Source organism: Abramis brama (assembly GCF_963993115.1).
Source record: "Abramis brama genome assembly, chromosome: 8".
Lineage (NCBI taxonomy): Eukaryota > Metazoa > Chordata > Actinopteri > Cypriniformes > Leuciscidae > Abramis > Abramis brama.
In genome coordinates this window covers 24,578,386-24,605,506 of record NC_139970.1, presented here as the reverse complement: position 1 = coordinate 24,605,506, position 27,121 = coordinate 24,578,386, and the positions used below count along the sequence as shown (strand labels likewise).

The 27,121-nt window shown below is 38.7% G+C and overlaps 1 protein-coding gene across 1 annotated transcript; it reads right to left on the bottom strand.

Moving 5' to 3' along the window:
• Window positions 1-16,879: 16,879 nt before the first annotated feature.
• Window positions 16,880-26,295, bottom strand: sox1a (SRY-box transcription factor 1a). The gene is given in 3 exon segments (XM_084122676.1): window positions 16,880-20,911; window positions 20,914-20,991; window positions 24,901-26,295. Coding segments are annotated over 3 exon segments (1,092 nt in total). The 5' UTR covers window positions 25,753-26,295; the 3' UTR covers window positions 16,880-20,749.
• Between the last annotated feature and the right edge of the window lie 826 nt (window positions 26,296-27,121).

Genomic DNA, 27,121 nt, shown 5'->3' with positions numbered 1-27,121 from the left:
GTGTCTGTAGCAGGAAGGACAGTCGCCATGGGGGGAGAGGTGAGACGTGCGTCGACATCACTAGGACATTCATGTCCCGTACCTGGATAAACCGCATCCATCCTGTTGGCTCCACTCTCCATAAACCTCTGAGGTCACCTGATCCGGGATGAAAGTGTGCTCGAGGACTCCGATGAGCACGAGGAAGGAAAGCACTTCTAGGCCGGTGTGATGGACAGCTAGTGATTAGGAGGAGCAAGAGGTTAAGTTACAAACCGCCCACACCCACAAAGATACTGCAAGAATGACACACACACTCTCATTTACAAGGTAAAACCGTACCCTCCCTGTGTCACACGTGCTGACTGACACGGACGTGCTCACATGGAGTCTTGTACACAAAGAGGAAAGTCTTGCTTTCATATTCCATACCTTAAGACTTCAGTTCCTCAAAAATCAACAATAGAGTAGTGTGGTTCCAGGAAGTAAAAATCCCATTTATTTTCTCCAAGGAGAAATGTATTTTTAGCGATAATGTGTAAACTTTTCAAACCTAACATAAGCTCTGAGGTGAAGTGAAGATAAAGGTGTCTGTAGAAGCTACAAGGCAAAGTGATTTCAACTCTTTAAAAAAATATGTTTTCTGAACTTCTGAAGTGAATGACACAACCCATGATTCTAAAGTGGACACTACCACACAGAGAAGTCGCTGTTTTGTGGCAAAAGTGGAGTATACAGTGGCTCCTGCCGCTGCACACATAAAGCATTGAAAATGACGTAATTAAATAAGTTATACGCTACGGTTCAAAAGTTTTGAAAGGAATTAATACTTTTACTTTTTCTCCGCAAGGATGCATTAAATCAAAATCAAAAGTAGTGTAAAGAATTTTACATAGTTAAAAAAAAATATTTCAAATATCGTAAATGCTGTTCTTTTAAGCTTTCTGTTCATCAAAGAATCCTGAAAAAAAAATTTGTATGACGGTTTTGACAAAATAGCGCAAGCATCACACAACTATTTTCAACATTGCTAATAATAATAAAAAAAAATGTTTCTTGAGCAGCAAATCAGCATATTAGAATGATTTCATTCACACCGAAGACTGGAGAAATTATGCATCACAGGATTACATTTAATATATATTAAAATGGAAAACTGTTATTTCAAATTGTATTAATATGTTGTAATATTACTGTTTTCACTATATTTTTTGATCAAATAAATGCAGCCTTGGTGAGCATAAGAGACTTCTTTCAAAACCACTTTCAACCCCAAACTTTTGAATTGTATATTTGTACATATGTGACCCTGGACCACAAAACCAGTCACATGGGTCAATTTTTTGAAATTGAGATTTATATATTATCTGAAAGCTGTATAAATTAGCTTTCCATTGGTGTATGGTTTGTTAGGATAGGACAATATTTGGCCGAGATACAACTATTTGGAATTCTCTGAAGGTGCAAAAAAATTGAAACATTGAGAAAATCTCCTTTAAAGTTGTCCATTTATGTTCGCAATTGTGCTGCATTCACTCACAAAAATAAATGTTTTATAAATTTACAGTAGGAAATTTACAAAATATCTTCATGGAACATGATCTTTACTTAATATCCTAATGATTTTTGGCATAAAAGAAAAATCGATAATTTTGACCAATACAATGTATTATTGGCTATTGCCACAAATATACCCGTGCGACATGTGACTGGTTTTGTGATCCAGGGTCACAATATTTAAATATTTAGCAGTAAACGTTAAATATATTGTATTTCATACTTATATTATCAATTACATACAGTCCCTACTTTTATATTGTACTGTTGTTGTTGATACAATTACATCGTTCACAATGCTTCATCGGTTGAGTAGTTCATCCCATCATAACAGACGTTAAAAGAAAACCATGAACCTTGATCTGCTATGCGTCTCATTATTACAATCACACATCAATGCAGAAATCAGATAATTAGGTAATTTCTGTATTGGGACATGAGCCTGAAAGGTATAGGCTGACTCTGTGTGTGTCTCAATGCCTATAATTACGATGTCTAAGCTCTGGATCCTTTCGACAGAGCTGTCACGGTGAAACTATCATCACTGACACCTGCTGTGTCCATATAGCGTGATGATGATAGGTTGACATTTCTACACGGACCAAGAAGATGGTCTGCTGAGGTATGATCAGCAAATACCTATAACACACACTTTTTTTTTGTATGTTTGGGTATCAACAGTGCTTTTTTTTTTAAGCGCGTGAGCATTCACCTGTGGAGAATGACAAAAAGAGAGAGATTATTTTGCACAGTGTATATATTATATCTATACTGTTTTGTCAGCACAAATGTGTCACTATTTAGGAGAGACTAAAAGGGCTATATCTGAATTAATGTAAGGTTTGAGTCAAAAACCTTACAGTAAAAGTGTTTTATGTATGTTCAGAACTCTCTTAAATGAAAAAAAAAACCTGACACTGGGATGTGTGTTTATATTATACATCTCAGTTCAGTTTAGTAATTAAAATGTTTATTGGACAAAATAATGGCTTCATATTTTTGTCATTTGTTACATTTTGTGTTAATTTCTTTGCTGAAAAGAAGCCTCTAATAGGCGTTTTAATGGAAGGTTACCCCATAAAAGGTGACAACATGCCCCATTATTGACAATAAACGAATAAATAAAAAAACATCGAAAGAAAGCGGGAATGGCGTCTGGCGCACAGACAGGTGCATGAGAATTTACGTTGGGGCGGCAACAGCAGAGTGGTGGCTCGGTTTTCCAGATGGTTCCTCTGGAGGCATATTATCTGCTCCATCACAGCAGGCTGAACCTGAGACTGTTGAAGTGTGTATGGGGGGCTGTAAATACTGTGGGCAGTTCGGTGCCACAATGATGCTCCCAACCCTGCAGCCTGTAAGTGATCCTTACCTGGCCTGTCCCAGCTGTGGGGTAGGCTTTCCACCCCCCTCCGCCAGCCTAGTCATGGGATAGGTCTGCTGCCTTTATCCCCACAGTTTCTCTATCCCACCACAGGATAAACTTACTGCTAAATGACAGGGTTGGCCCGCTCCCCGGGTAGTTGCACCACCAGAATAACTGGACAGGAAAAGCATGTGACATACTTGTGTACCTCTAGATGTGTGGGTATAGGATAAAGAAAAACAAACACACTTTGATTAGTCTGCGAAGTCGCACGTTTGAATATCAAGTCGAGCGCGCTGAAGTACGTGTAATTCTTTTCAACGCCCTTATAAATGAATAACTAGCATGCACAGGCCCCTTCCCTTTTTGATTTGCAGCCTTATCTGTTTCCCTGGAGTTCACTAATTACACAGCGTCTACGGTTTCAGCGGGCATGTTTGATATGAGTTTATCTGAGCTGTCCGTCAAGCAATTAAGGTCAGTGTTCAGCACTCTCTCAATAGCACAGTCACGGCCTCAGCAAGCAGGGAACGGATCAGACCAGCTCAGATCAGGTGAGGTCTCTGGTACTAGGTTTCCACTCCTGCCGTCCCACCATGACAACACACAATGGCTGTGATCAACGTTGTACCTACATGACTGTTCACCCTGAGCGACCCGTCCTAATAGGCTATTAATGCCCGTGTGGCCTCAGACAGTTCAGTGAGTACATTTACATGTTTGGTTATAATCAAACTAAAGCGAGTTTTTATGTAGTCGTTATCTGTCTGATCTAATCGAATATTTGATATTTGAAATAAATACTGCAACACCTCTCTCTTGAGGAAGCACACAACACAGAGGCTAATTGTAGTCCAATTAAAGTATACATGCTGGAAGATGCTACAATCACATTCTGTTAAGGTCACATTTAGTGTTCGGCGAAATCAATTGAATTTTGTGTGATGGTGAAAGATTTCCCCAAGTTGGAGATTAACCAACAGAAAGCTGTTTTTTAAAGTGACTTGTGTGAGCTGTGCTTCATACATTGCTACACTATTGACAATAGATAATGACCTTTTTTGCTTGCTAACGTTTGTTGAAATTTCGCTAATGAAACTGCACCTTTAACAAAAGAATAATCATTGGTATAGCCCGACTGAAATCAACATTTTTAAGTGTAGGAATATTCTAGGTTCAGTACAATTTAAGCTCGATCGACAGCAATTGTAGCATAAATACCTCCAATTTTTTTTTTTTTTTTTTTTTTTTTTTTAAAGAAAGCAATATTCTGGGTTACAGTGAGGCACTTACAATGGAAGTGAATGGGGCCAATCCGTCAATGTTAAATTACTCACTGTTTCAACAGTAGGCTTTAGGTACAAGGCATAAACAATACATGCTAACATGATTTTAGTGTACAAACCGCTTACTAACCTGTTTTGTGTACACTAAAACCACTGTAAAGCTCAATTAACAATCAATTAATGTTTTAAAGGGGTCATATAATGGCACATGCACTTTTACAAGTTGGTTGTACTGAAATGTGTGTTGGCAGTGCCTGTACACAACCATCATAAAATGATAAAAATCCATCCAGTGTTTTTTTTATTTATCTCCTTATATGTTTTCCCCTGTCTCAAATCAAGCCGTTCGATTTTGTGACGTCACACGGTCAGACGCCCCTCCCACGATTGTTGATTGACAGCAGCGTTTCAACACAGACCCGCCCTCGCTCGTGAGCGAGCTGTCATCATAGTCCGCATTGTTGATACGCTGGAGCAGAGTGGCATCTAAGCGATTGTGGTGTTCTGTTCTTGGGTGTAATAACGAACACAGCAGTCATTTTGTGTTCCTAAATCCGAACCGTTGAAGACGCAGTGGCTGAGTTTTGTTTTCGAAGGGAATATTCCCCACGATCAACGTCAATGCTTTCATGTTTGCGCGAATCATTTCACACACCAGACTGCTTTACAAACGAGGTCAGTATAAAGCTGGTTTTGCTAAGAAGCTGCTCCTGAAAAAAGGATCGGTACCAACTATTCATGTTCCTGCTGCACCTCCAGAAGAAGAAATGAGTGTAACATTTTATTAACCTTTATATTAATCTTTATATTAATCTTTGCAAATCGCTTGCTGCACGCTTCACGATGAATGCTGCTGTTTACACTCAGGTACATTACGGCATGTTTTCTATGTACGACTTTCTCAATATAATTCATAATCCCACGTTTATAATGAACAACGCGTTATGGTTATTGTGTTATTGTGTTACGGTGTATGCACAGAACAGAGGGGCGGGGTGAGCAAAGCTCATTATCATTTAAAGACACATGCACTTAAACAGCGTGCTGAAAACAGAGCTGTTTTTGACCAGGTAAAATTAGTGTTTTCTTACAATACTAATGAGAATTTTTAATTAAAGTATATTACAAACTTTTAATTTAGACACTAAAGAATCATATTAGCTTGTACAAAAATGGCATTATATGACCCCTTTAACAGAAGAATTCATGCAAGTTTCACTTTTCTAATTTTAAATCTCTTTAAAAAATTGGAGAGAGAACAAGAGATGAGAATAAATATTTTTTTGTGTGTGTGGTAATCAACATTATTTGACAAATGCTTTTAACTCACATTTTGAACACAAATGTGAGTTTAACTCACATTTAACCTAGAATCATTCCTCTCAAGATCCTTCAGATTCTAAAGAGAGGAATGGTCTCTGATCTCTTGTCAGGTGTTCTCCAAACTCATCAGGCATTATGAGAAGACTCAGAGCTGTTATCATGGAAAAAGGAGGTTGCAAAAAGTATTTAATAAAAGGGAGCAAATAACTGTTCCCAATGTGTATTGGAGAAAAACATTTATTTCATACTTGTAGAGTAGTAATCAAAAGGATAAACAATGCAGATTTTTACACCCATCTTTGATCATATTTACCAAGGGGACAAATAATTCTGACCAGTACTGTAACTGTCTTTCATTTAATAAAATGTGGAACATCACAATGAGGCAAGACACAGTATGTTCCATTCAGCTTGTGGTCGTCTCAGGTGAAGCTCTTGAATAACTCTTGGCCGAACAGTCGTATAAAACGATGCGACTGTGTGGTCAGACAGTAATAAATTACACGAGTAAGACATTCGCTCTTCAGTGGTGTGGATTGCCTGAACAGTTTCACTGTGTTGGGAGTGGTCACATTTAATACACTGTGTATGTGTGTGTGTGTGTGTGTGTGTGTGTGTGTGTTTTGGTTTATATTACATTGTGGGAACCAAATGTCCCCACAAGGATGGTAAAACCTGAGATCACCTCCATTGTGGGGACCAGCCAGCGGTCCCCATGAGGGAAATGGGTTAATAAACATACTAAATTATATTTTTTTGAAAATGTAAAAATGCAGAAAGTTTTCTGTGATGGGTAGGTTTAGGGGTAGGGTTAGTGTAAGGAGATAGAATATACAGTTTGTACAGTATAAAGACCATTAAGTCTATGGAGAGTCCCCACAAAGATGTGTGCGCCTGTTTGTGTGTGTGTGTGTGTGTGTTTGTGTGTGTGTGTGTGTGTGTGTGTGTGTGTGTGTGTGTGTGTGTGTGTGTGCGTGTGTGTGTGTGTGTGTGTGTGTGTGTGTGTGTGTGTGGCTTCGCGTGATCTGTGACATGCTGTGTTGAACACAAGATTAACTAGGTGACACTGTGATAGCCAGGCATCGTGAAACGCACAGGAGTCCTCTTTCAAAACAAGACTCTTCTTCCTCTACTCTCCTTCCCTCTCACTACAGTCGTTCTGTATTTCTGAGATAAATTTGTATCTGGTGAGTCATACAGATGGTATTGATGACATCTCACCACCTCACATTTATTGTGACACCAAACAGGAATTTGAAATTCGAAATTGACAACGACTGGCCTAGGGGGCACAGAAATATTTGTCTTGAAATTATCCTTAAAATGCTTTTTGATTTGGTGGAACTAATTTGTAAAACTTTACAGCTATATTTTATATGCCTCCATATGCAATGTGAGCACCTGTGGTGCTTGTTTTCCCAGATGCCAAAGGCACAGCACTCAGAAACGAGAAATAAACTTCAGTCAGCATGATAACTTCACGGCTGGTGTGTCAGATTACACCGCTAGAGGTTTTTTTTTTTTCGTGTTTTTTTTTTCCACGTCTACTACACGCCATACTTACCGTTCATAAAATCTTCAGCTGACATGCTGATGCTTCTCCTTTGCCTATATATCTTACCATATTAACACTGCAAATTTACACTACAAAGATGGCACAAGCGCTTCTTAAGTGGCAATTAGGTTTCTTTACACAGACAGTTCAATGCTGCTCAGAGGTGACATAAATGCATTTACACAGCAATTTTAACTGTATACTGCTATACAATGTTAAGTGTAATGCACTACCAATTAATTAATTACTGTAATTTAATTACTTTTCCCCTGAAAAGTAATGTAAGGGATTACTCTTAATTTTTCTATAATTTAAATACAGTTACTTCTGATGTAATTGCATTAAATACTGTAAAAACTAAAGAACAATTCTATATAAAACAATAGTGGATTTAACATCAAACATTGTAACATTAGACGTTAAATTATGCTTTTGATGTAACCTTCTCCAGTAAAATACTTTGGTCAGTTCAAGAATAATTTATGGAATTTTATATTAATTATTTGGATGAATTAAAAGAGCAGTTTCATATCTATCCTTGTATTGGATATCTATCCAACTGATCGAGGTTGGTATGCGGGATTTAGAAAGTAATGCAATACTTTTTAGAGAGTAATTAGTACAGTAATCTAATTACACTGTTGAATATGTAATTAGTTGCTAGTAATTACCCAACACTGCTGTTGAGGGCTGAGTCTTTTAGTATAAAGTATTTGCATCATTTGAGTTTAAACAGAATTTTGAGCAGGCACAGAGCAGCCCTAACTTAGCTGTGTAAAGATGCCTTAAAGGCCCATATGCAGTATATTCACGGCAAAGACCTTTTGCATTCTTCGCTTAGGGGTAAAAAGAAGTTTGAAGTTTGAAGCTTTTCAGTGATATTAGCGAATAACCCCACGGCATCTACACAGCTGAGAGCAGCATTTAGATATTTGCTGTGAACTTTCCTCTCAACAGAAAAATGGCACAAAAAAAAAAAAAAAGACAATGAGAAAAAAGCAGTTAAGAAAGCATTTGATTACAGCGGCATTGCATTTCGGCCGTCAAGTCATGTCACGTTTATTTATACGGAACTTTATAAAATAAATAGCTTTAAAGCAAGCAGCTTTACAGTATTAAACATGAAAAACAGTGTATCGCTTTCTATTAGAATTACAACTTCAATTTCTACTATAAAGCAGCTCTTTAATGTGTTAATGCCTTTACACACTGAACTCGATGGACTGAACAGAAGAAACAAAGAAATTTCCATATAATATAATCGCCACCGACGCCACCGGTAGATCGAAGGTGTTTACCAGCCGAGGTAAACTTTTCCAGAAAGTTCACTTTGGCAAGTTGTTTTGAACTCCTGAAACAAACTCTAAATTAACTTGGTTTTGGCCTGATTTTATTCAAAATTACTTTTATTACTAATATTGCCCTGGCATTTTCCTCTTTTGAATTTTCTCTGCCATCTCTCTCTTTCTATAGTTCTGCTAATGTCTGTCTTGTGCTCCTCCCCCATAATGAGTGTATACGCCCCTTACTGCTGTTTGGCTACAAGTGTGTTTTGGTTCTCAGTCCAATCCACTTTTCAACAGCGTTTTTTAAAAATGGCTTAGGCAGAATGTCTATGTGTGAAATGAGCGCAGGGTGTCGCAGTGCTATTAGTAGCAAGCCGTCTGGTAAATAATTTTTACACAGCTCTCTGGAATATTTGATTCTGGCTGGTCAATTGCACCATGAAGTGATCTGACATTTCCTAATATTCACTGTCGACCCTGGTAACATTGTATTTATCAGGCCACTCAAAATGCTACTTTCATGTCTCTCATATCACACCGCAAACTCACGCTCTCCTTTCACAAACGCTTAAGTTAAACAAACTGCACCACTCTATTCGATTATGCTATTCGCAATGCTTTATGGGATTGTAGTTAAACTAAAGCTGATAAGTACACAGTCTTGTTTGTATTTTTGTCCGATTTTAAAATGTTTTTTTGCTTTAAATCTGATTGTTTAAATCTGAATTTTAGCTGATTGTCTTGGTTCATGGCTTATAGATCTTTAACAAGGACTTTTTTTTAAATCCCTATGGGAAAAATGAATGGAAAAAAGCTCCACTGAAAAAGGGGGTGGGCGCTAATGCACTCTATTAATATCATTGTAATATTGTTGCAGTGTTTGTCTTGTTGCTACGCCGACTGTTTTCTACATTCTAATGGACTATTTTATTTCTTAGCGGTGGCTAAGGTGTACAGAGGACAAATTCTCCAATAATTTCAACTCAAATCAAAATGACATATATTCATTTATTTGATTGTAAGCTGGATAAAGTACAGTTCATACTGCAAAATAAACCCATTCAAGGTGATACAAGATCTGTTTTGTGAAAATGGACGGCTGACTGATAATCCTTTACACATTACGAAGGAATTCTTGTCTGTGTTCAGGAAGAAAAAAGAAATAATCACTTTGTTTCATTACTGGTCCATACTTACTGCCGATCTGGAATTAGTGCACAAATAATGAGTAGGACCAGGATGTTCGATAACAATAGCTTCCTCCACCACATGGAATTCAGAGAAATTAGTGAAAAATAGCCTATAAAAAAAGCAACCTGAAGGGTACGAGTAAAAAAAGGTGAATATGTAGGGGGCATATTGAAAGGCAGGCTAATATTCAGAAACAACAGGCAATGAAGGCAATATCTCATCATGGCCTAAGAACACATGGTGGGACTCTTAAGCGAGTCTTGATTGTACTGAGCAATTTGGAACTCAGCAGAGCACTCAATTAAGGCGAGCGATTAACGGCGGATCTGACTTGCCCTGCTCCCTGTGATGTCATCGTTCTTGGAGTGTGGCAGCCATAGCGGGTGTCTGATTTGACCAAAGCACTGGCCAGCAGCTCATATCATTAATAAAGCCCAAGACTCAACCTATCAACACTGCAGTACATTCCGTTTTATGCCATTTTCTCCACATGAGGCTTTCCTTTCTCCTGTTTAGCTTTTAAATGTAGTCCTACGAGAACCCATACTTCAAACCAACATGGCTCCTGAATTAATTTTGCAGTAGACTTTTCGATGTAATGCTAAATGGTTCAATAATCTGACTTTATTTTGAGGGGACCTTTTAAGAAACATAAAATGTGCCATGATTTGGTCTCCAGTGGTCATTTTCGAGAAAATTCAACTCTGCTCTTAAAGTTTAGTCAAAGTGCCCTTAGGTTACCTTTCATTGGTCTAGTTAAGTTTGTCGTGGCTTTTCGGACAGATTCGGCATAGTAAAACGTAAACCATATATAGTGCGTTTCTCTCGCAGTTTATGAGAAAATAAGCTCTGTGACAGCATAGCGCTCGGTTTTCCTTTTGTGCGAGACGTGCTAAAACTGTGTGTGTAATTGCCAGTGTGTGCAGTTTGCAGAGAGTCGACCAGCGTGCACTGTACCTCCTTCAAACGTCTTCCCAGTCAATGGAAAAACAAAGGTCAGGACTCTGGAAATGTCACTCAGTCCCTGGCTCGGCACTTAGAGGTCCAAGGGAACCCGGAGGGGGGGCTTGGCCTGGCTGCAGGTTCCGGGGGGACAGAATAATGTGTCACACGGCTGCCGCTGCTTCCTCTTCCCCTGGTGGTTGGGGGCAGGCAGAGAGGCACGGTGGGGGCTCATTGTTACACTGCCTTTTCCATCAGCTGTCAGGAGAGCAGGGGGCCTGGCTAAATGGGCACTCTAAAATACTGCACGCCAGGGAGTTGGCCCTCTCAAAAATATACAGTATACCTAGCAAGCAGAAAGGATAGATTTGAAGCTTTCATATTTAATCACAAAAATGACATTTATACATTATGCGTAATAGCGCTCCTTATGCCCTAATTTTCACTTCTATCATATGTGCTTGTTTGTCAACACTTGTGTTAGGGTTCAGGAATGCTTACTGTGCCGTTAGCAAAAACACTTGAACAAACAAAATTATTATTTCAACAAGTCCCAGGAAGTCATGCCGCATATCCACAATACTATTGGATTACTGTAACCTTTCAAAAGCGCCGCATACTAATAAGAGAGAATACGCCATCCGTGAGTGTCCTTTCACTATCACACAATTTCCTTTCCACATAGAGTTAAAAAGGTAAAAGAAGAAACCAGAGCCACTAACATTTAAGGCCTTATTCAGAATAACTGCAGACAGAGGGTGAAAAAACGGACTGTACTTCGTGCAATAAAGAGTGGAAACAAGTGAGAGAAACAGAGAAGGGAGTGTGAGAGCGAGAGCTGATCAGATGATTATTTCAGCCGAGCAGGATAAGTGGTTGAAACGGAGCCGTGTTTGTCGCTGCGCTGCGGGTGATCGAGGTGAATAAGGAGAAAAGGGTCGGCCACGCCCCCGAGCACACCTGAGATTGCGTTACCTGCCGTCTCTCAAGCGTCATACTGGGAGCGTGGAAACCCGAGTGCAGCCACGAGAAGAAATCTGGCCGTCAGTCAAGTGCTTTTGTTTGCAGTTCTACGAACAGGCCGGATCTGGTTTCTCTGCTCCAGAAACAAGGAACCTAACCAGAGGAACAGCAGAAGAGCATCTGAATACAAACTGCAAATTTCCCAGACTAATCATTTGTCACTACAGAACAGACCCACTCTGGAAACTTGAATGATAAAAAAAAAAGTCACTATTTATTTTGAATGCATCAAGGTCAGTGTCTTCTTTATTGCCTTACACCATTTAAAACATTTTTTTTCAATGACAATGAAGGATGGAGGCAGGATATCACAGTGTTCTGGCAAATATCCACAATCTCAATTCGAGTAAGCTTTGTTTTTTAGAAACACTATGGGCTAGTTTTCATCAAAATCAGGACGTGAACACAATGTCATGGACACAATAATGTCAGGAATGCTTCACGGTCATATTGAATTCAAAGCGACTTTAAATAATTAAATTACCTTATCATCTGCAGTCATTCCTGAGGGAAGGAAAATACCTTTGAAGCTATTAGCAAGACCACTTCTCATATTTGTAGATGTGAAAAGAAAATACTTAATAAAGTCACTCAGACGTGAATGTGTTTTATTCGCTTATATTCTAAAGTCAAAAATACTGAGTGATTTATATGATGTAATTGAGACAACTCTAATTTGATCTTTAGAAGCATCAGCACCATCTTTTGATTTGGGCTTTCCCTTTTTTAAATAGACCTATTTAAAGACATTACAGGACAAAAAAGGACTAGTAAATGATGAGAGAAAAACAAGGCACTGAGACAGAGAAGAGAGACGGAAATTAAGCATCTGATGTAATAGGACACTGTAAGTAGGCAAGTGAAAGCCTCCTCCTTTCCTCCTTCAGGGATAATTGTTGTTTAGATATACTTTTACCCATGTCTCACTCTCAGGTTATGTTTATACAACTTGTTATTGTGGTTTCTCTTCCTTTTCTCCCTCTTTTCCATCTCCCTTTTCCTTCTCTTCTTTGTACTTTCTTGCTAGGGGAAAATCTGCGAGGCTTGCTCACCAGTGCCAGCAACAGTTAATCCTTTTCCAAAGCACCTTAACTATGCTGGGAATTCTGCAGATGCTAAATAAAACAACGGGAACAACCATGCACTTAACACCAGCTCACGCTGGCAAGAGTGCCTCTGTCTTCAGATGCTCCGTTTTTTCATAAGTAGTTCAAAACAATCTGCTGTTGTGTGATAACTGTGTGTTTCTCTTGAGTGAGCTGGTAGCAGGGCCGCGCTGGGTTCAGCAGCACCGCCTCTAATCCCATTATGGCCGTTCACCTCAGATTACATAAAATAAATCAGGAAATATGCAAGGAGGAAATAAGATGTTTCTCTGCATTAGTTGACCAAAAGTGGCAAGCATTGATGACCGTCAAACATTCATGTATTTTAAGACAGTTATATATGTCGTGTAAAAACATACTATGATATTTTTTTATTCATTTATTTATTTGATTTCTTTTATTTATCAAAAGTGACAGTAATTACATTTATAAATATTGCAAAATACTTTTATTTCTAATAATTGCTGTCCTTTAGCTTGTTCTCTTAAGTCCTTTAGCTTGTTCTCTCTTTCTATTCATCAAAGAATCGTGATTTATAATATTTAATTTATAATAAATTAAGCTGCAAAACTGTTTTCAACATTGACAATAAGAAATGTTTCTTGAGCAGCAAATCAGCATATTAGAATGATTTCTTAAAGATCACGTGACACTGAAGACTGGAGTAATGATGAAGACTAAAAATTCTGTAATAATAATTACATTAAAAAATATATATATATAAAACGGTTATTTTGTAAGGTGACGACTCAGTGCTTGACACTTTGTATAATTTGTAAATATTTGTATGTTTGCTCAAGAAGCTAGCTACAAAAAAAAAAGCTGTTAACTAAACAATTCTCTAATATATATTTTTAAATATCTTTGTTGTTAGTACTGCTGTTGCTGGTAACAAAAATGAATGAATGTACAAATGCTCTCCTGATAATAAAATGAGGGATTTTAATCTGATCAAATGCACCTTAACAGCCTCACCCTTTTATCAGTCTAAATTTCTCATTTTTCTACACCCAGATTATTATTTCTTTGCTTTGAAAGGACATGGGACTTTTTCACACCCTGAAATGCAACCGTCAATCAGTTGTGTTGTTTTGAGATCAATATGATTTAGTGAACTCTCACTCGCGTAGACTGGTTTGGAAAAAGAGAAGGTGGAAACAGGAGTAGTTTCAATACAGCACTCATTATCCTTGAGTGATGACCTTCAGTGGCATACTGTACTCCTCTGTAATCATCCTTCACTCTCCATCTCTTTCTCTAAATGCTAACTGAAGCCTTTCAAAGCAGCCAGTGAAAGGCAAAATTGGCCTATTGAAGAAGTTTATTAGAAATTGATCTACTCTTTCCAACTCACACAAGAGCCAGAAGACTTCGAAAACTTGTACGGACATGACACGATCACGGCCGCATTCACGCTCACAGTTTGAAGAGTCACCTTTAGAACGGTGGGTCAGAGTACCGAGATGTGAAAAGTCATATAACATGTATGCAGTTAATTATGTTAATGTATGAACTGATTGATTTTGCTGCTGTAGCGTGTTGTCTGGCAAATTGAGGTTTATTTTTGTGTGCTTTGGCATTTATGTCCCATTACTGGAGCTGTACGGTATTGATAGATATTCTAAAGTAATGTTAATCTAAGGTTATCTCATGGAAAAGTTTTACCTGTGCCTTAAGATATTTGATCAGCTCTAATCATTAAAACTTTTTTTCATTAAAAAGAGACATATAAAAGAATCCATGACTTCATCTGTGCCGGTAGGGGGGAAAAAAGAGAGGGTGAAAAACAGGCCTTCTCACACAGGAAGGAAACTTTCCCAAACTATCTAAACTTTTTTATTTATTTATGGTGAGTTTGTTTCATTAAAAAAGATTTATTCAGCAAGGATGCATTCAATTGACAGTAAAAGTGATATTTAAGACCAGTTTCCACACACACACACACACACACACACACACACAAAATGAGCTGCACAACTGTTTTCAACATTGATAATAATAAGAAATGTTTCTTGAGCATCAAATCCTCATATTAGAGTGATTTATGAAGGATCATGTGACACTGAAGACTGGAGTAATGATGCTGAAAATTCAGCTTTGACATCACAGGAATAAATTACATTTTAAACAATATAGTAAAATAGAAAACAGTTATTTGAAATTGCAAACATATTTCACAATATTACAGCTTTTACTGTATTTCTGGAAAAAAAAAAAAAAAAAAAAAAAAATTCTTACCGACCACAAACTTTTGATCAGTATTTATGTCAAAAGGTGAGAAATTGTTTTGATTCAAATTGACAGCAGTTTCAAAGGCCACCAAATGTGTCAATATCTAAGGTCATTGTTACAAATGGGCCCTCTTTAGCTGCGATTTTGGATTTCATTGAAAGATATATTTCAGTGACCCTTGTAAAAAGGATCCTGTGTCCGTAACATTGATATTGTAATCTAGTCCATCTAAATGGCAGAGACTGTTGATCACTCACTGTAAGGGGTGTCAAAGGTCAGCTGCAGTAAGAGCTATCAGTGACATCCAGAGGAAACCAAGTCGTTGTTTCTTATGGTCACCCCCTGACCCCTCATTAACCTAATCTCCTCTACTTAAAACTATCAACAAACTGTGTGTGTGTGTGTGTGTGTGTGTGTGTGTGTGTGTGTGTGTGTGTGTGTGTGTGTGTGTTTGCCTGAATTTCTGATTGAGAAAGACAAATTTCCTATGGATTTTTGTGCATTTTTGTTTGCATCCGCGTATTGCGTACACTAAAACATTTCTACAGTGTAAAAGGATTGGCTTTTTTTGGCAGAGGTCTCGGGTATTGGCTCTGCGCCTCCGAGAGAAATAACAGCTTTTCCTCAGCCCTGCAAAGAAATACTGCCACGTTAGAAACAGAGGAACCACAGCAGTTTAAAACAGCTCTACTCCTCAGCTTATTAAGTCCATCAGCCATAAAGTCATCATTGTATTTAAGGTTACTCTTCACAGAAACTGCATTACTCTCTTTTTCCCCTCTAAACACATTAGATATGCAGGGTCAGAGTAATACACATCCTCACAAGGAGCTCACTGAAATCGAGACCAGCATGTGCATGAATCACTGCACTAATAGCCCATACTATGCAGCTCTCACGCTCACTAAGAGTTTAGCCACAATGTGTGTGTGGTGTGGAGAGAGTATTGGCAAATTATGTCATTAAGATTAATTACCCTTTATTATTATTATTAATATTATAAATATTAAGTACTTAATTAAGAAGGCATGCAAGGAAAGAAAAACTACATGAGCAAGAACTTTAACTAAAATGTCTATTTAAAAATGATTTGTAAAACATCTCAGCTGTTTTGAGTTACTCAATCTGAAAACAGTTAATGCAGACTGAATTTAATTTTTATTATTATAGGCAGATGATTCAAATCGAAATTGTCCTTTATTGCCATTATAATATGGGCAGTTTATACTCCAGAGATTTTTAAATCCTGAGCAGACTGACCTTGATTTTTTTTTTATGCATTAAGAACATATGATATACAGTATAATACATACATACATACATGGTAACACTTTAGTATGGGGAACACATATTCACTATTAACTACAACTTTTGCCTCAATAAACTCCTAATTTACTGCTTATTAATAGTTAGTAAGGTAGTTTTTGTAGCGTTTAAGTTTAGGGATTGGGTAAGAATAAGGGATGTAGAATAAGGTTACGCAGAATAAGGCATTAATTTGTGCTTTATAAGTACTAATAAACAGCCAATATCCTAGTAATATGCATGCTAATAAGCAACTAGTTTATAGTGAGAATTGAACCCACAAAATAAAGTGTTACCATATATATATATATATATATATATATAGATCTATATATATATATATATATATATATATAGAATGATCATTTTTATCAAGCTCGTATATTTAAGTTCAGTAAATTCACTTAAATGGCAATGAAAATTACCTATTAATTGTAATGTGTAATTCTTATTTACCCAAGGGTTACGCTCACTCTAAATGCTAAAAGCACTAGAGGAAAGTAACCACTAGGGCTAAAAAAAACCCCTTTGTATAAGAACACAGGGAGTCCATCTATATGTAAGAACTGAAAGAATTAGAGGCAGAGCTGCTTATTATTCACAATAGGAGTGCCACCTTAGTCACACCAGGGGCTTGTCACTGCAGACCACAAACACACATTTAAAAACAATAAAATCTATATGCTCTGTATCCTTTCATTTAGAAGGACACTATGTATTGACGCAAGCTTTTTATTTGATTTATATTTTTACAATGCACTGCAAAACAAAAAGACAGATGTTTTGGCATAAATGCTTCGAGTAGAAAATGTATCTGAGTAATGTTTACGATAACTTACACAAAACATGAGCACTTGTGCCTGAGTCGAACTGAATGGGATCTCATTGTTGTAGAGCTCCAGTCATGATCTGAGCCAGACAGGCCATGTGTTCAGTAGTAAGCGTGGAAGGTGCACTGAAGCTAGTACAGACACACATAAGCTTTTTCAGTGTTAGAGGAAGAACAAAAAAAGTTATGCTCCAAATTTCTGCGTATTCTGCCAGGAACCTATGCATGCATAACAGCGAGTCTCTGTAATGCATGTAAGCAGACACTAGAAAGAATAGGGAAGAGTGAGAGAAAGAGGGACAGGGAAACAGACAGGGGGCGGAAAAAAAGCAGTTATATGGCAGACAAAAGAGGACACAGAAGCTGGAAGTAAGTTGCTGAGCAAGAGCACCCAGTGCCATGAAAACGTGGCAAAAGTCCCATCCCATTACAATGTCATTTCAGCCCAGCACAGTCTTTAAGTAATAACACTCAGTGGGGTGTGTCATTATCACCAATAACCCCGCTGCCCCCAATCCGTCACGCAGTCCTCAGGGCAGGTACTTCAACTGTCAGCGACTGTCCACGCAGACTCCATCCACTTCTACAGCTTTAGCCTGCGCTGCTGTACATGCTTCCATATCCTTGCCTGTCTTTATTAAAAAAAGGGGCCCATACAGCCAAGAGCAACAAAATCAATGACCAATCCATAAACATCAACTTCTTTTATTGTTGTTTCTTTCGGTCTCTCCCTCCCTCTTTCAGATGTAAAAGCAACACAATCAGACACAGTCAAAGTTTATCCCATCACAAAATACAGAAGCACAGTGGGACTCCAGCAGCGGAATAACACAAACAATTCTGAGGCCTATTTTCTGACACCTGCTGAGAGGAAGGGCACCTTGTGAGGTGGGTCAAACTAGATGCCAGGAAAAAGTCATTTGCAGTTAAAGTTGTCATTCTTTTTGTATATGTGCTATAAGTAGTTTTCTAGGTACATATTTGATCTCAGACTGAAAAATGGGAGAAAGACAAACAAAAACAAAAACCTATTTTTTTTATTTTTTTTAAATACTCAAAATCGTTATGTCTGCATAAACGAATAGATGTGTTTGTGCTAAATTGTCTATTATAAACCAAATGTAATGCTTTTTAAAAGGGAGTTCACCCAAAAGGGAACATTCTGTAATAATTGACTCACCCTCAAGTTGTTCCAAACCTGTATGAATTTCTTTCTTCTGTTGAACACAAAAGAAGATATTCTGAATAATGTTTGTAACTAAACAGATGTGTGACTTTCATAGTAGTATTTTTTTTTTCTACTATGGAAGTCAATGGTGCCCCACCACAACTGTTTGGTTACAAACATTATTCAAAATTTCTTCCTTAGCAAGCCTTGTTAATATAACCTTGGCTTTATTGCATCTGTCCAAAAACCTGAAGCACTAACTTTGACCATCAATTTTAAATTCGATCAAGTCACACGAGAGTCGTATGCAGAGGCGAGGCTAATCTAATCTAGTAGCCTATAAAAAAAATCGGAGAGAAATGAACGAAGAGCGATAATTAGAAAACGTAGCCTACTTTTAAAATGATTTTTTATATGACTTATTTGTGATATAACCCAACAGAACATATGCGGATGTTGTCCGCGTTTATTTCAGGACCTGGACAGCTCCTCAACAACTTTAGAGTGCGTCTCATTTATCTCTTCAGCTGTACACTATGCCACATGGCTATTGTTTCTGATCTAATATATGGACTTCTGTGAGAAAATCGTGACATTAGCGAGTATTGCAAATTCATGTTCGCACAGACTTCGGCTTACAGTAGCGTTGTGTTAGAAGTGATGGAAGAGTGTATTGGGAGAGAACAGTAGCATTGCAGCTGCGCTGAGCTGTGAAATTCGCCAAACAATTGGGATCACTGTTCGTCTTCCTCTCGCCTTTCCCCTCAATTAGCATAGTCCGTTGTGGTTGATTGACTACCATAGCCGGGCAGGGTAAGTGCTTTTGTCCTCTAATCACATGAGGACAGCAGGGGTGACAGGACACAGGTGAGGCCAAGACTGGAATAGATTTATAGCATATTTATAAAGCTAAGCATGGGAACTGAAACATGCCTAAGTCTCAGAGACCTTTGCCATTTGTATAATTCAGGAATCAAAGCCAGCTTGATCTATAGACTACCACAATATGGTTACTTCCGAATCCTAAACCCCACGCAAAACGACTTAACGGGACAATCTGATTGTGAATGGGTGTTTGAGCCCCGCTGATCTCAATTAGCCCTTGTTGACTCTGTGGAGGATTAAATTAGCCGCATAAAGTAAGACTGAGCCCTCACTCAAACTGAGGAAATGTTGGAAGAACACAGACTTTTCCATGGTATTGAATGAAAGTTGCTGAACTAAAAAATATTTCACATTTAATAGATACATCATTATTTGGCTAAAGTTAATTTGTGAAAAGTTTTTTTTTTTTTTTTTTTTCATATAATGTCCATGCGCAGTCAACTCGAATTGGAGCCGCAACCTAATTGGAATGAGAAAACCCAATAAAATTAAGAACTTAGTCATTAGACGAATCTCTTTATACTACTAGCTAGCAACCACGCACGTTAGCATGCTAAATGGTGTCAGGAAGCTCGGGACAAACACTGACTGAAGAACTGACATTTGTATATAGCAATTTCTCTTTGTGTAAAATAACTTGTGGCAAATTCACTTCTCCTAAACCTAAACCCAAGCTCCTCACCTAGCCCGCCGCAACACTAAAACGTCAGCATGATACAATCTTTTCTTAAATCACAAGAGAGCAATAGGCTAGTAGTACTAGGCTAAGTTTATTTTTTTCATTTTGTCCCCCCCAAAAAAAACAACAACAACAAACAAACACATAAAACAAACAACAGTCAAATTATTAATTTCAACATTTAGGCTACTCTTTCCATTCATGCCAATGAAAAGCATAGAAACAAAAAAAACAAAAAAAATGAACACAAATGGTTTGAGTAAATCTATATTTTACGATTTTAAGTGGATGAAATAAAATTAAAGTTGTTACAAAATGTAAATTAGGCCTTAGTGAACTGTTTAAAGTAAACTGATCATGCATGGACTATAGGCCAAAAGTCCAAAAGAGAAATTACATTAGGCCAAAATTAATACATCAACAACATTAACAAGGGTCATGTCGTCCTACCACTGGGTCAAGTGAAGCTGAGTAAAAACGACGAGTTATTAAAGTTCTGAGAGGCACCAGGATGCGGTGGAAATATGCGTCGCTGCGCCCTGATTATTATTCCCGCCTGTCGCTTTGCTGTAACGAGCGCGCGGCCGACTGTTGGCGCGCTGATTACCGGTCCTTGGGGATCCTGTGTTTTTCCTGAGTAATTGATAGTTAGACTCCGCTCTAATTAAATACGCTGTCTGTTTCATTGATGTAGATTTTTTCGCACCAGGGAGAATGAATTGGGCAGTGAGAGAGAGCAGGCCTTTACGTTTTATGAATCGTTGTTAACCCTGAACCCCAATAGTGATACAATCGACTATTCAGAATGCTTATGGAAAAACGAACACAAAAATATGTTTCCGGTGCTCATCCATTTTAGTTCACTGTCCTGAGAAGGCTGCGCATCATTTTATTAGGCCTTCGGAAAGTTTCTCCTGTCTTTCCCTTTTTGCTCACAAGGGAGACATTTTTAAGGTGTTCTTTTCCCACCAAATCCCTGGCCGCTTCCTGGGACGCTTTGCTTTTTGTGTGGTCTCATGGCTTGTCTTGCTCTGTCACTATAACTCTGAAGGGTTGCCCCGGTTTCCCGCACACCTGCGTGGCTGCCCGGTCCCTTCAGGAATTCGCTGGGGCTTGTAATCAGCTTTGTGGAGCCATTGAGTGCACGGCTCAGTGAAACTTCCCAACCTCACAGCGCGCTGGACCGCTGAATGGGAGTCACAGCGTGGGGCGCCTCTCCAAGCAGCGGGCCTGCCAAATTCCAGCAGAGTCTCTCACAATCATCCTTACACAGACCTCTCTGCCGAACACGAGGGCGAGAGAGAGAGAGAGAGAGAGAGAGAGAGAGAGAGAGAGAGAGAGAGAGAGAGAGAGAGAGAGAAAACAGACAGTTAAGGTACAAAAGAGTAGTTTATTAAACAAGCAGTTTGCTTCATAAGAGCCTTGAAAAATTCATAGCCTTGCATTGGTCATCTAGCATTTTTTTTTTTTGTTTTTTTAGATAAAGCAGTCTAGACTTTTTGAACAGCAGTCGTTTTATAATGGTAATTGGATTCTCAGTGATGCACAACAACATGAGAAAATCTGTGAAAAGCAATCCCATGGGTGCATCACTAAATTAGTCCACTGAATTAGCCTACTGTTTGCTCTTCCGAGCAATAATGACGCAATTCAGACAAAAATCGTACTGAAACTTAAGGGGCTGATTTACATGCGACAATGCTCGGGCCCCTGGTCTGTGTCTGCCGCGGCTAAAAGAGACTGTTGGTCACGGTGAGGAACAAATAATTTATAATTAGCAGAAAGACAGCAACATTTTGCTAAATAAAAGTTTGAACAAAGTTGCTTTTTCGTGGCGTTGTGCATATGCTTAAATTACTGCTCCGGAATCGCAGACTGCAGAAATTACGGCGCAGCATCTCGCCTCTTGGAAGGGCGCAGGATTAAGAGGCAGCAAGATTGTTAAACATGTCAACGTGTAATTGCACGATAAGGCCCTCGCGAGGAATTTATTGGCCCAGTTGCTATTTCTATTCCTCCCTAATCTCGTTCAGCACATTCGTTCCGTGCAATCTGTCTCCGTAATCTTCTGTGACAGAGCAGCGACCAATAGCAGCGTACCGGGTTTTTTGGAGAAGGGAGAAAATATGCAGAGGCGTGATAAAGTGATGCTAATTATCCCCATTTAGGACAGCGAGTGCAAGAGATCGGGAGTTTTCATACGAGCCAGCAGTGTTGATGGTTTCCCAGCACAGAATATATCGGTGGCTACAAGATAAGGGTATCGCACGTTGAGACGATTTATTGGTTCGAGTCCACCGCCACCCCTCCCACCTCGAACTCCATCCCATCCTTTTCACCCATCCCACCCCGCGTGCCTTCCCCTCTTTTGGCGGGGTGGTAAATTATTTTGGTTAAATTTACCAGAACGCTTCTCTTTAACCTGGCAAGTGCCGTGACTTGATTCTCCGCCTCTCTATTTTCGGCGCTTAATCCGTAGTTTTTCATCTGGAGATAAATACAAATGGCCCCTGAGTGGACATTCTCATATAGGCTAGTAGTGGAGGGGAAAGGAAAGTGTGTTTAGAATAATTGACCGTTTAATGTAAGTGTTTTCATTAAAGAAACGTGGCTGAAATAAAACAGACACACTCTAAAAAATGCTGGGTTGTTTTAACCCAATTTTGGGTCAAATATGAACAAATGCAAACATGTGGTTATAAATGTAATTTACAGATTTAACCCAATGGCTGGGTTTGTCCATAGTTGACCCAAATTTGGGCTAAAACAACCCAGCATTTTTAGAGTGCAAGAACAACTATTCAGTGCTCTGTTGAAAAATAAATGCTATCGAGATTGTGCAATTTATGATGTATATAACAGTTTTAGCACTCCTGACTCAGTTCTGCTTCATATTTATTTCAAGTGCGTGAAGTGGCACTCACAGATTTGAAGGCCTCACATGCGCATCCCAACGAGAAAAGGGACGTCTGGTGCCATAGTGTGTTGCGGCTTTGCGCTTCTGACACTTGTTGCTAAACTAGCCCCATGACAGCAGGTAATTGTAATAACCTTTGACTTTCTGTCCCAGAGGTCAGCGTGTCTGCTGGCTGATCCAGGTCACTGTTAAACATCCTTCTGCCCCTGCTTCAGATCACATTATGTTCAGCCACAATTCTTCACACGCAGGGACTCGAGAATAAATAAGAAACAAAACTAGGAAATGAAAACGTTCGCACACTTTTCATATAAGAGACTACAAAGTTGCTGCAGTTACAAACACGTGTTTTGATCAATATGTGGGCCTACTCAAACACGTTTCATGTATGAATTGAAATCTACTTTAAAAAGTGAAACATGAGCTATTATTCATTGTCAAAAATATTATAAACATCTCGTGTGAAAACATTTTTACATAATGTTTTTAAACACGCAGATGTACTAACATAGGCGAATTCATTTTCAAAATTAAGGGTTCTTACCCAACAAAATCTACCTACAATTGATTCATTATTAGCCAAATCCTATGGTTAAAATAAATCAGGTTTGCTGAGGTAAACGTGTCAGTTAAACAATAAAACTTTTGAACTGCAAATATTATTGTGATAGACGAAATGACAAAGTTAGTTAATGCAATTTCAAGGCAATTTCAAACCAACCCTAACCTACATGATACACGTATAATAATTATTTATTTTCAAGTACAACGAAATGATACACCTTATAGGTACCAATCAAAGTCTACAATTGGAGAAGCAATTGTGAACTTAGTACACAGCCACAGTCTAATTATATAAGTAAACAAACAATTTAAATTATGAATAAACATAGATTTGAAATACCTTTAAACGAGTGATAATTAAAATTTTGCAAGGCGACTTTAACAACATTGAAGTTATCTTATCACAATATTTGTATTCATGCAATGCAATATTTATTATTTTATTATCTAGTTTTCTCTAGTTTTTGAAAAATATTATCCATTTATTATTAATTTAGTTAAGTAGACGGTTTATTATAAAGGCAATTACACTTAAATAAAATGACTCAAATTATAAATTAATGACAAAAGTACGACACACATTTAAAATAATCATTAAAGGTCTACAGGCCTATATACAATTATTTTCCCACCAAAGGTTCTAATGCATATTTATTGTAATATATATTCTAGTTCCTATGACGGGTAAGACCAAGTGTGACCTATTTAGAAAATACGATTTCCCAGTTTTGATACTTTCAGAGATCTCATTAGTAGCACGTTGAAGCTTGTAAAATACACATTAAAAATAAAAGGTCTTAAAGCAAAATAAAGTATTAATACCTGCCGATTCATATTTTGTCTTCAATCCACGAAGAGAAAGTGTAAGTGTAGTAAATCAAACACATGTTAAATGACAAAGTCTGATAGGTAACAAAACTAACACCAATTTAGGGCAGAGTAACTTTTTCTCCAATTTTATTTAGACCATGAATCAACGCAAGGTTAAGATTTGAACTGGCAGGAATGCATGTCATAAATTATGTACAGCAGCAGTAACGTGCCAGTCTTTTGAAATATTAAAACTTATTCACAATTTACAAGAAATATTACAACATAAATCTGGTACATTAATTCACGTATACAAACGTTTTGGTAAATGTAATAAGCAGAAAACTCTTTATGGGCTCTCAAAAACATTTCATTGTGTTATTCACGCTAGACTTTTGTTATTATCAACTCAAAAGTCAATTTGCACAGAAACTTAAATATTTAAAGAATAACAGTGTGTCGCATATTTCTTGGCGTGGCCAGAAACGCTGTCAGAATCATTTTTAAAGACGTCATATTTAAACAATGTTTCACTGAATGTGATACATCTCATTAGATCTCAGTTTCTCTCCGAACTGCAATCGAAACAATATTTACCTTTAATTTACAATAACATCATAAAACAATCTGTACAAAAGTAGTTTAATGACAATCTAAAAAAAAAAAGAAAAAAAAAGAAGAAGAAGAAGAGGTAAATATTTTTGGTGGAGTGTTACCCATCACTTTCCATCAGCTGTTTCAAATATGCGTCAATGGGACAGTTCCGTTTACTCCGGCAGTTGTGCTCTGATAGTGCTGCGGTAAGGCATGCAGTCTGCTCTGCACAGACGGATCCCCGGACTCCCCAGTCGGTAAATACATGCTTATCATCTCTCTCAAGTCTCCGGTGCAGGGTACTCGGGAGTGTGTGGTAACCGGAGGGCTTATATTGGGTTCGGACTTCACGAGCGAGCTCAGCGTGCCGATGCCCGCAGAAGTAGCGACGCTGGAGTTTTGATGCTGCGCGTATGATATCCCACCGTAGCCGGACGGAGAAGCGCTCATGTAGCTCTGGGAGTTCGAGATGGGGCTGTACTGAAGAGCAGTCATGTCGTAGCGGTGCATGGGCTGAGGATTGTGCGGGTGATGGTGATGAGCGTGGTGATGGTGAGACCCACTACCTGGGTGCTGGCTGTAAGCGAGCTGAGCCTCCTGCATCATCGCAGCCGCTGCTGCCGCGGCGGCCACCTGTCCGGAGTAAGTGCCGTTCGCCCAGCCGTTCATATGTGCGTAGCCGGCGCTGGCTGAGCCTCCGTGACCGCCAGGACTCTCCAACCTCTGGCCGACCCCTGCAGGACTCATTCCGACCCCGCCACCTGCACCGCCGAGCAAGCCGCCAGCCAACGAGTACTTGTCCTTTTTAAGCAGGGTCTTGGTTTTGCGCCTCGGTCTGTATTTGTAATCCGGATGCTCTTTCATGTGCATGGCTCGCAACCGCTTCGCCTCATCAATAAAGGGCCGCTTTTCAGCCTCTGACATCACTTTCCACTCAGCACCGAGTCTTTTGCTAATTTCAGAGTTGTGCATTTTGGGGTTCTCCTGAGCCATTTTTCGGCGCTGGCCCCGGGACCAGACCATGAAAGCGTTCATGGGTCTTTTTACGCGGTCTTGGTTGGCTTTGCTCCCCGAATTTGGACCCGTTTGCCCCGGATTCGTGTTGGTTTGGGGTCCAGGGGAATGAAGGTCCGTCTCCATCATCATGCTATACATTCAAGTGGCTTAAAAGTTTTCAGCTAGCAGAGAAAAAGCATGAACTTTCGGCGCTCTGTAGTCCGCTTGAAGCAGGTGCTTCACGAGCCAGTGGAGCTCCGGTGAAATGTGGAATTCAGCTTATTCCCAACCGTTTGCTGTTAGTTTCAGGGTCTCTTTTTGCTCCTGTAGCCTGTTTGTGTCGTCTCCGACTGCCGTTTCACATCCACATTAATTGAACGTGCATTTGAGTTACTTTTCCTAGTGGAGTTGAAGAGTAAGTTAAAGCGGCGGCCATATGATGCGTTTTGACAGCGATTAAAATGAGCGAGCGGCCAATGGCGTTCCAGTGAGGAGCGATTTGCATGGAGTTCGGTGGAGTGACGTAGACAGAGAGGAAAGAACTAGTAGGCGGGGTGCGCGAAGGGTCAGCACCGCCCCCTCTAAAGTAGAGTAATACTGAGGTAGCAGTTTGAGCCTCTTCAATGGTTGCAATAAATGAACAAGAGGACAAATGGTAGATTTTATCCATTTAGATGACATTACAAGATACGATCTAATTCTTTATAATAACTGTAATAGCTGCTATGCTCCCTCGTGACGCTTTGCCAAATCTTTGTGTGTAAAAAGTAGACAGCCACTTGTCAGCTATATGTTGCTGAATATCTGTGATTATAAAACTGTTGAAGGAAAAAAATCGGTCGAAATTAATTTATCACTTATAAATGCTTAAATGCTCACGTATGCTTAAAAACATCGAATGAGACCCTCATTTCACTTTGCATTCAATTAGCCAACATATTTTTTTGCCAAAGATAATCAACACAACCAATTCACTTAATACCTAGAAAATGTTTGACTGAAACAAAATAAAACACCATATTATTTTAAGAGGTAAACAACATAGCCTAATTTTAAATCGAGTTTCTTAAATCGAGGATACTGCCGTCTGGTGGTGCACTGCTAAGATTTAGTTGCGCTTAAAATTAATACGGAAAACTTAAGTTATCTCAAAATAAAAATATAGTGGATGCAAGGCAAACATGAAGGCGTTGTCTGAATGAAAATCAGACTGCAAATTTTATTAAGCCTATAATGCAAGGATAATTGTACAGAATGTGCAATTCTTTTGATTGAGAAAAATGTTGATGAAAGGCAAATATACCTGCGCTGGACAGCAAAAGTAGCCTATTATTCCGCCATCAAATTCGAAGACACACAAGAAATATCATGTCAATATATATTCTTTAGAGATGTTGGTAGCCTAGTCTATATTTTTGAATAGGCTATGTGACGCAGCTATAACAAGAACGAAAACATGTTTTGACAAAAGAGAGTCAGGGCTTTTCATTGCCCAAAAAACAATAGTTTAGATGTTTTTTCTTTCATT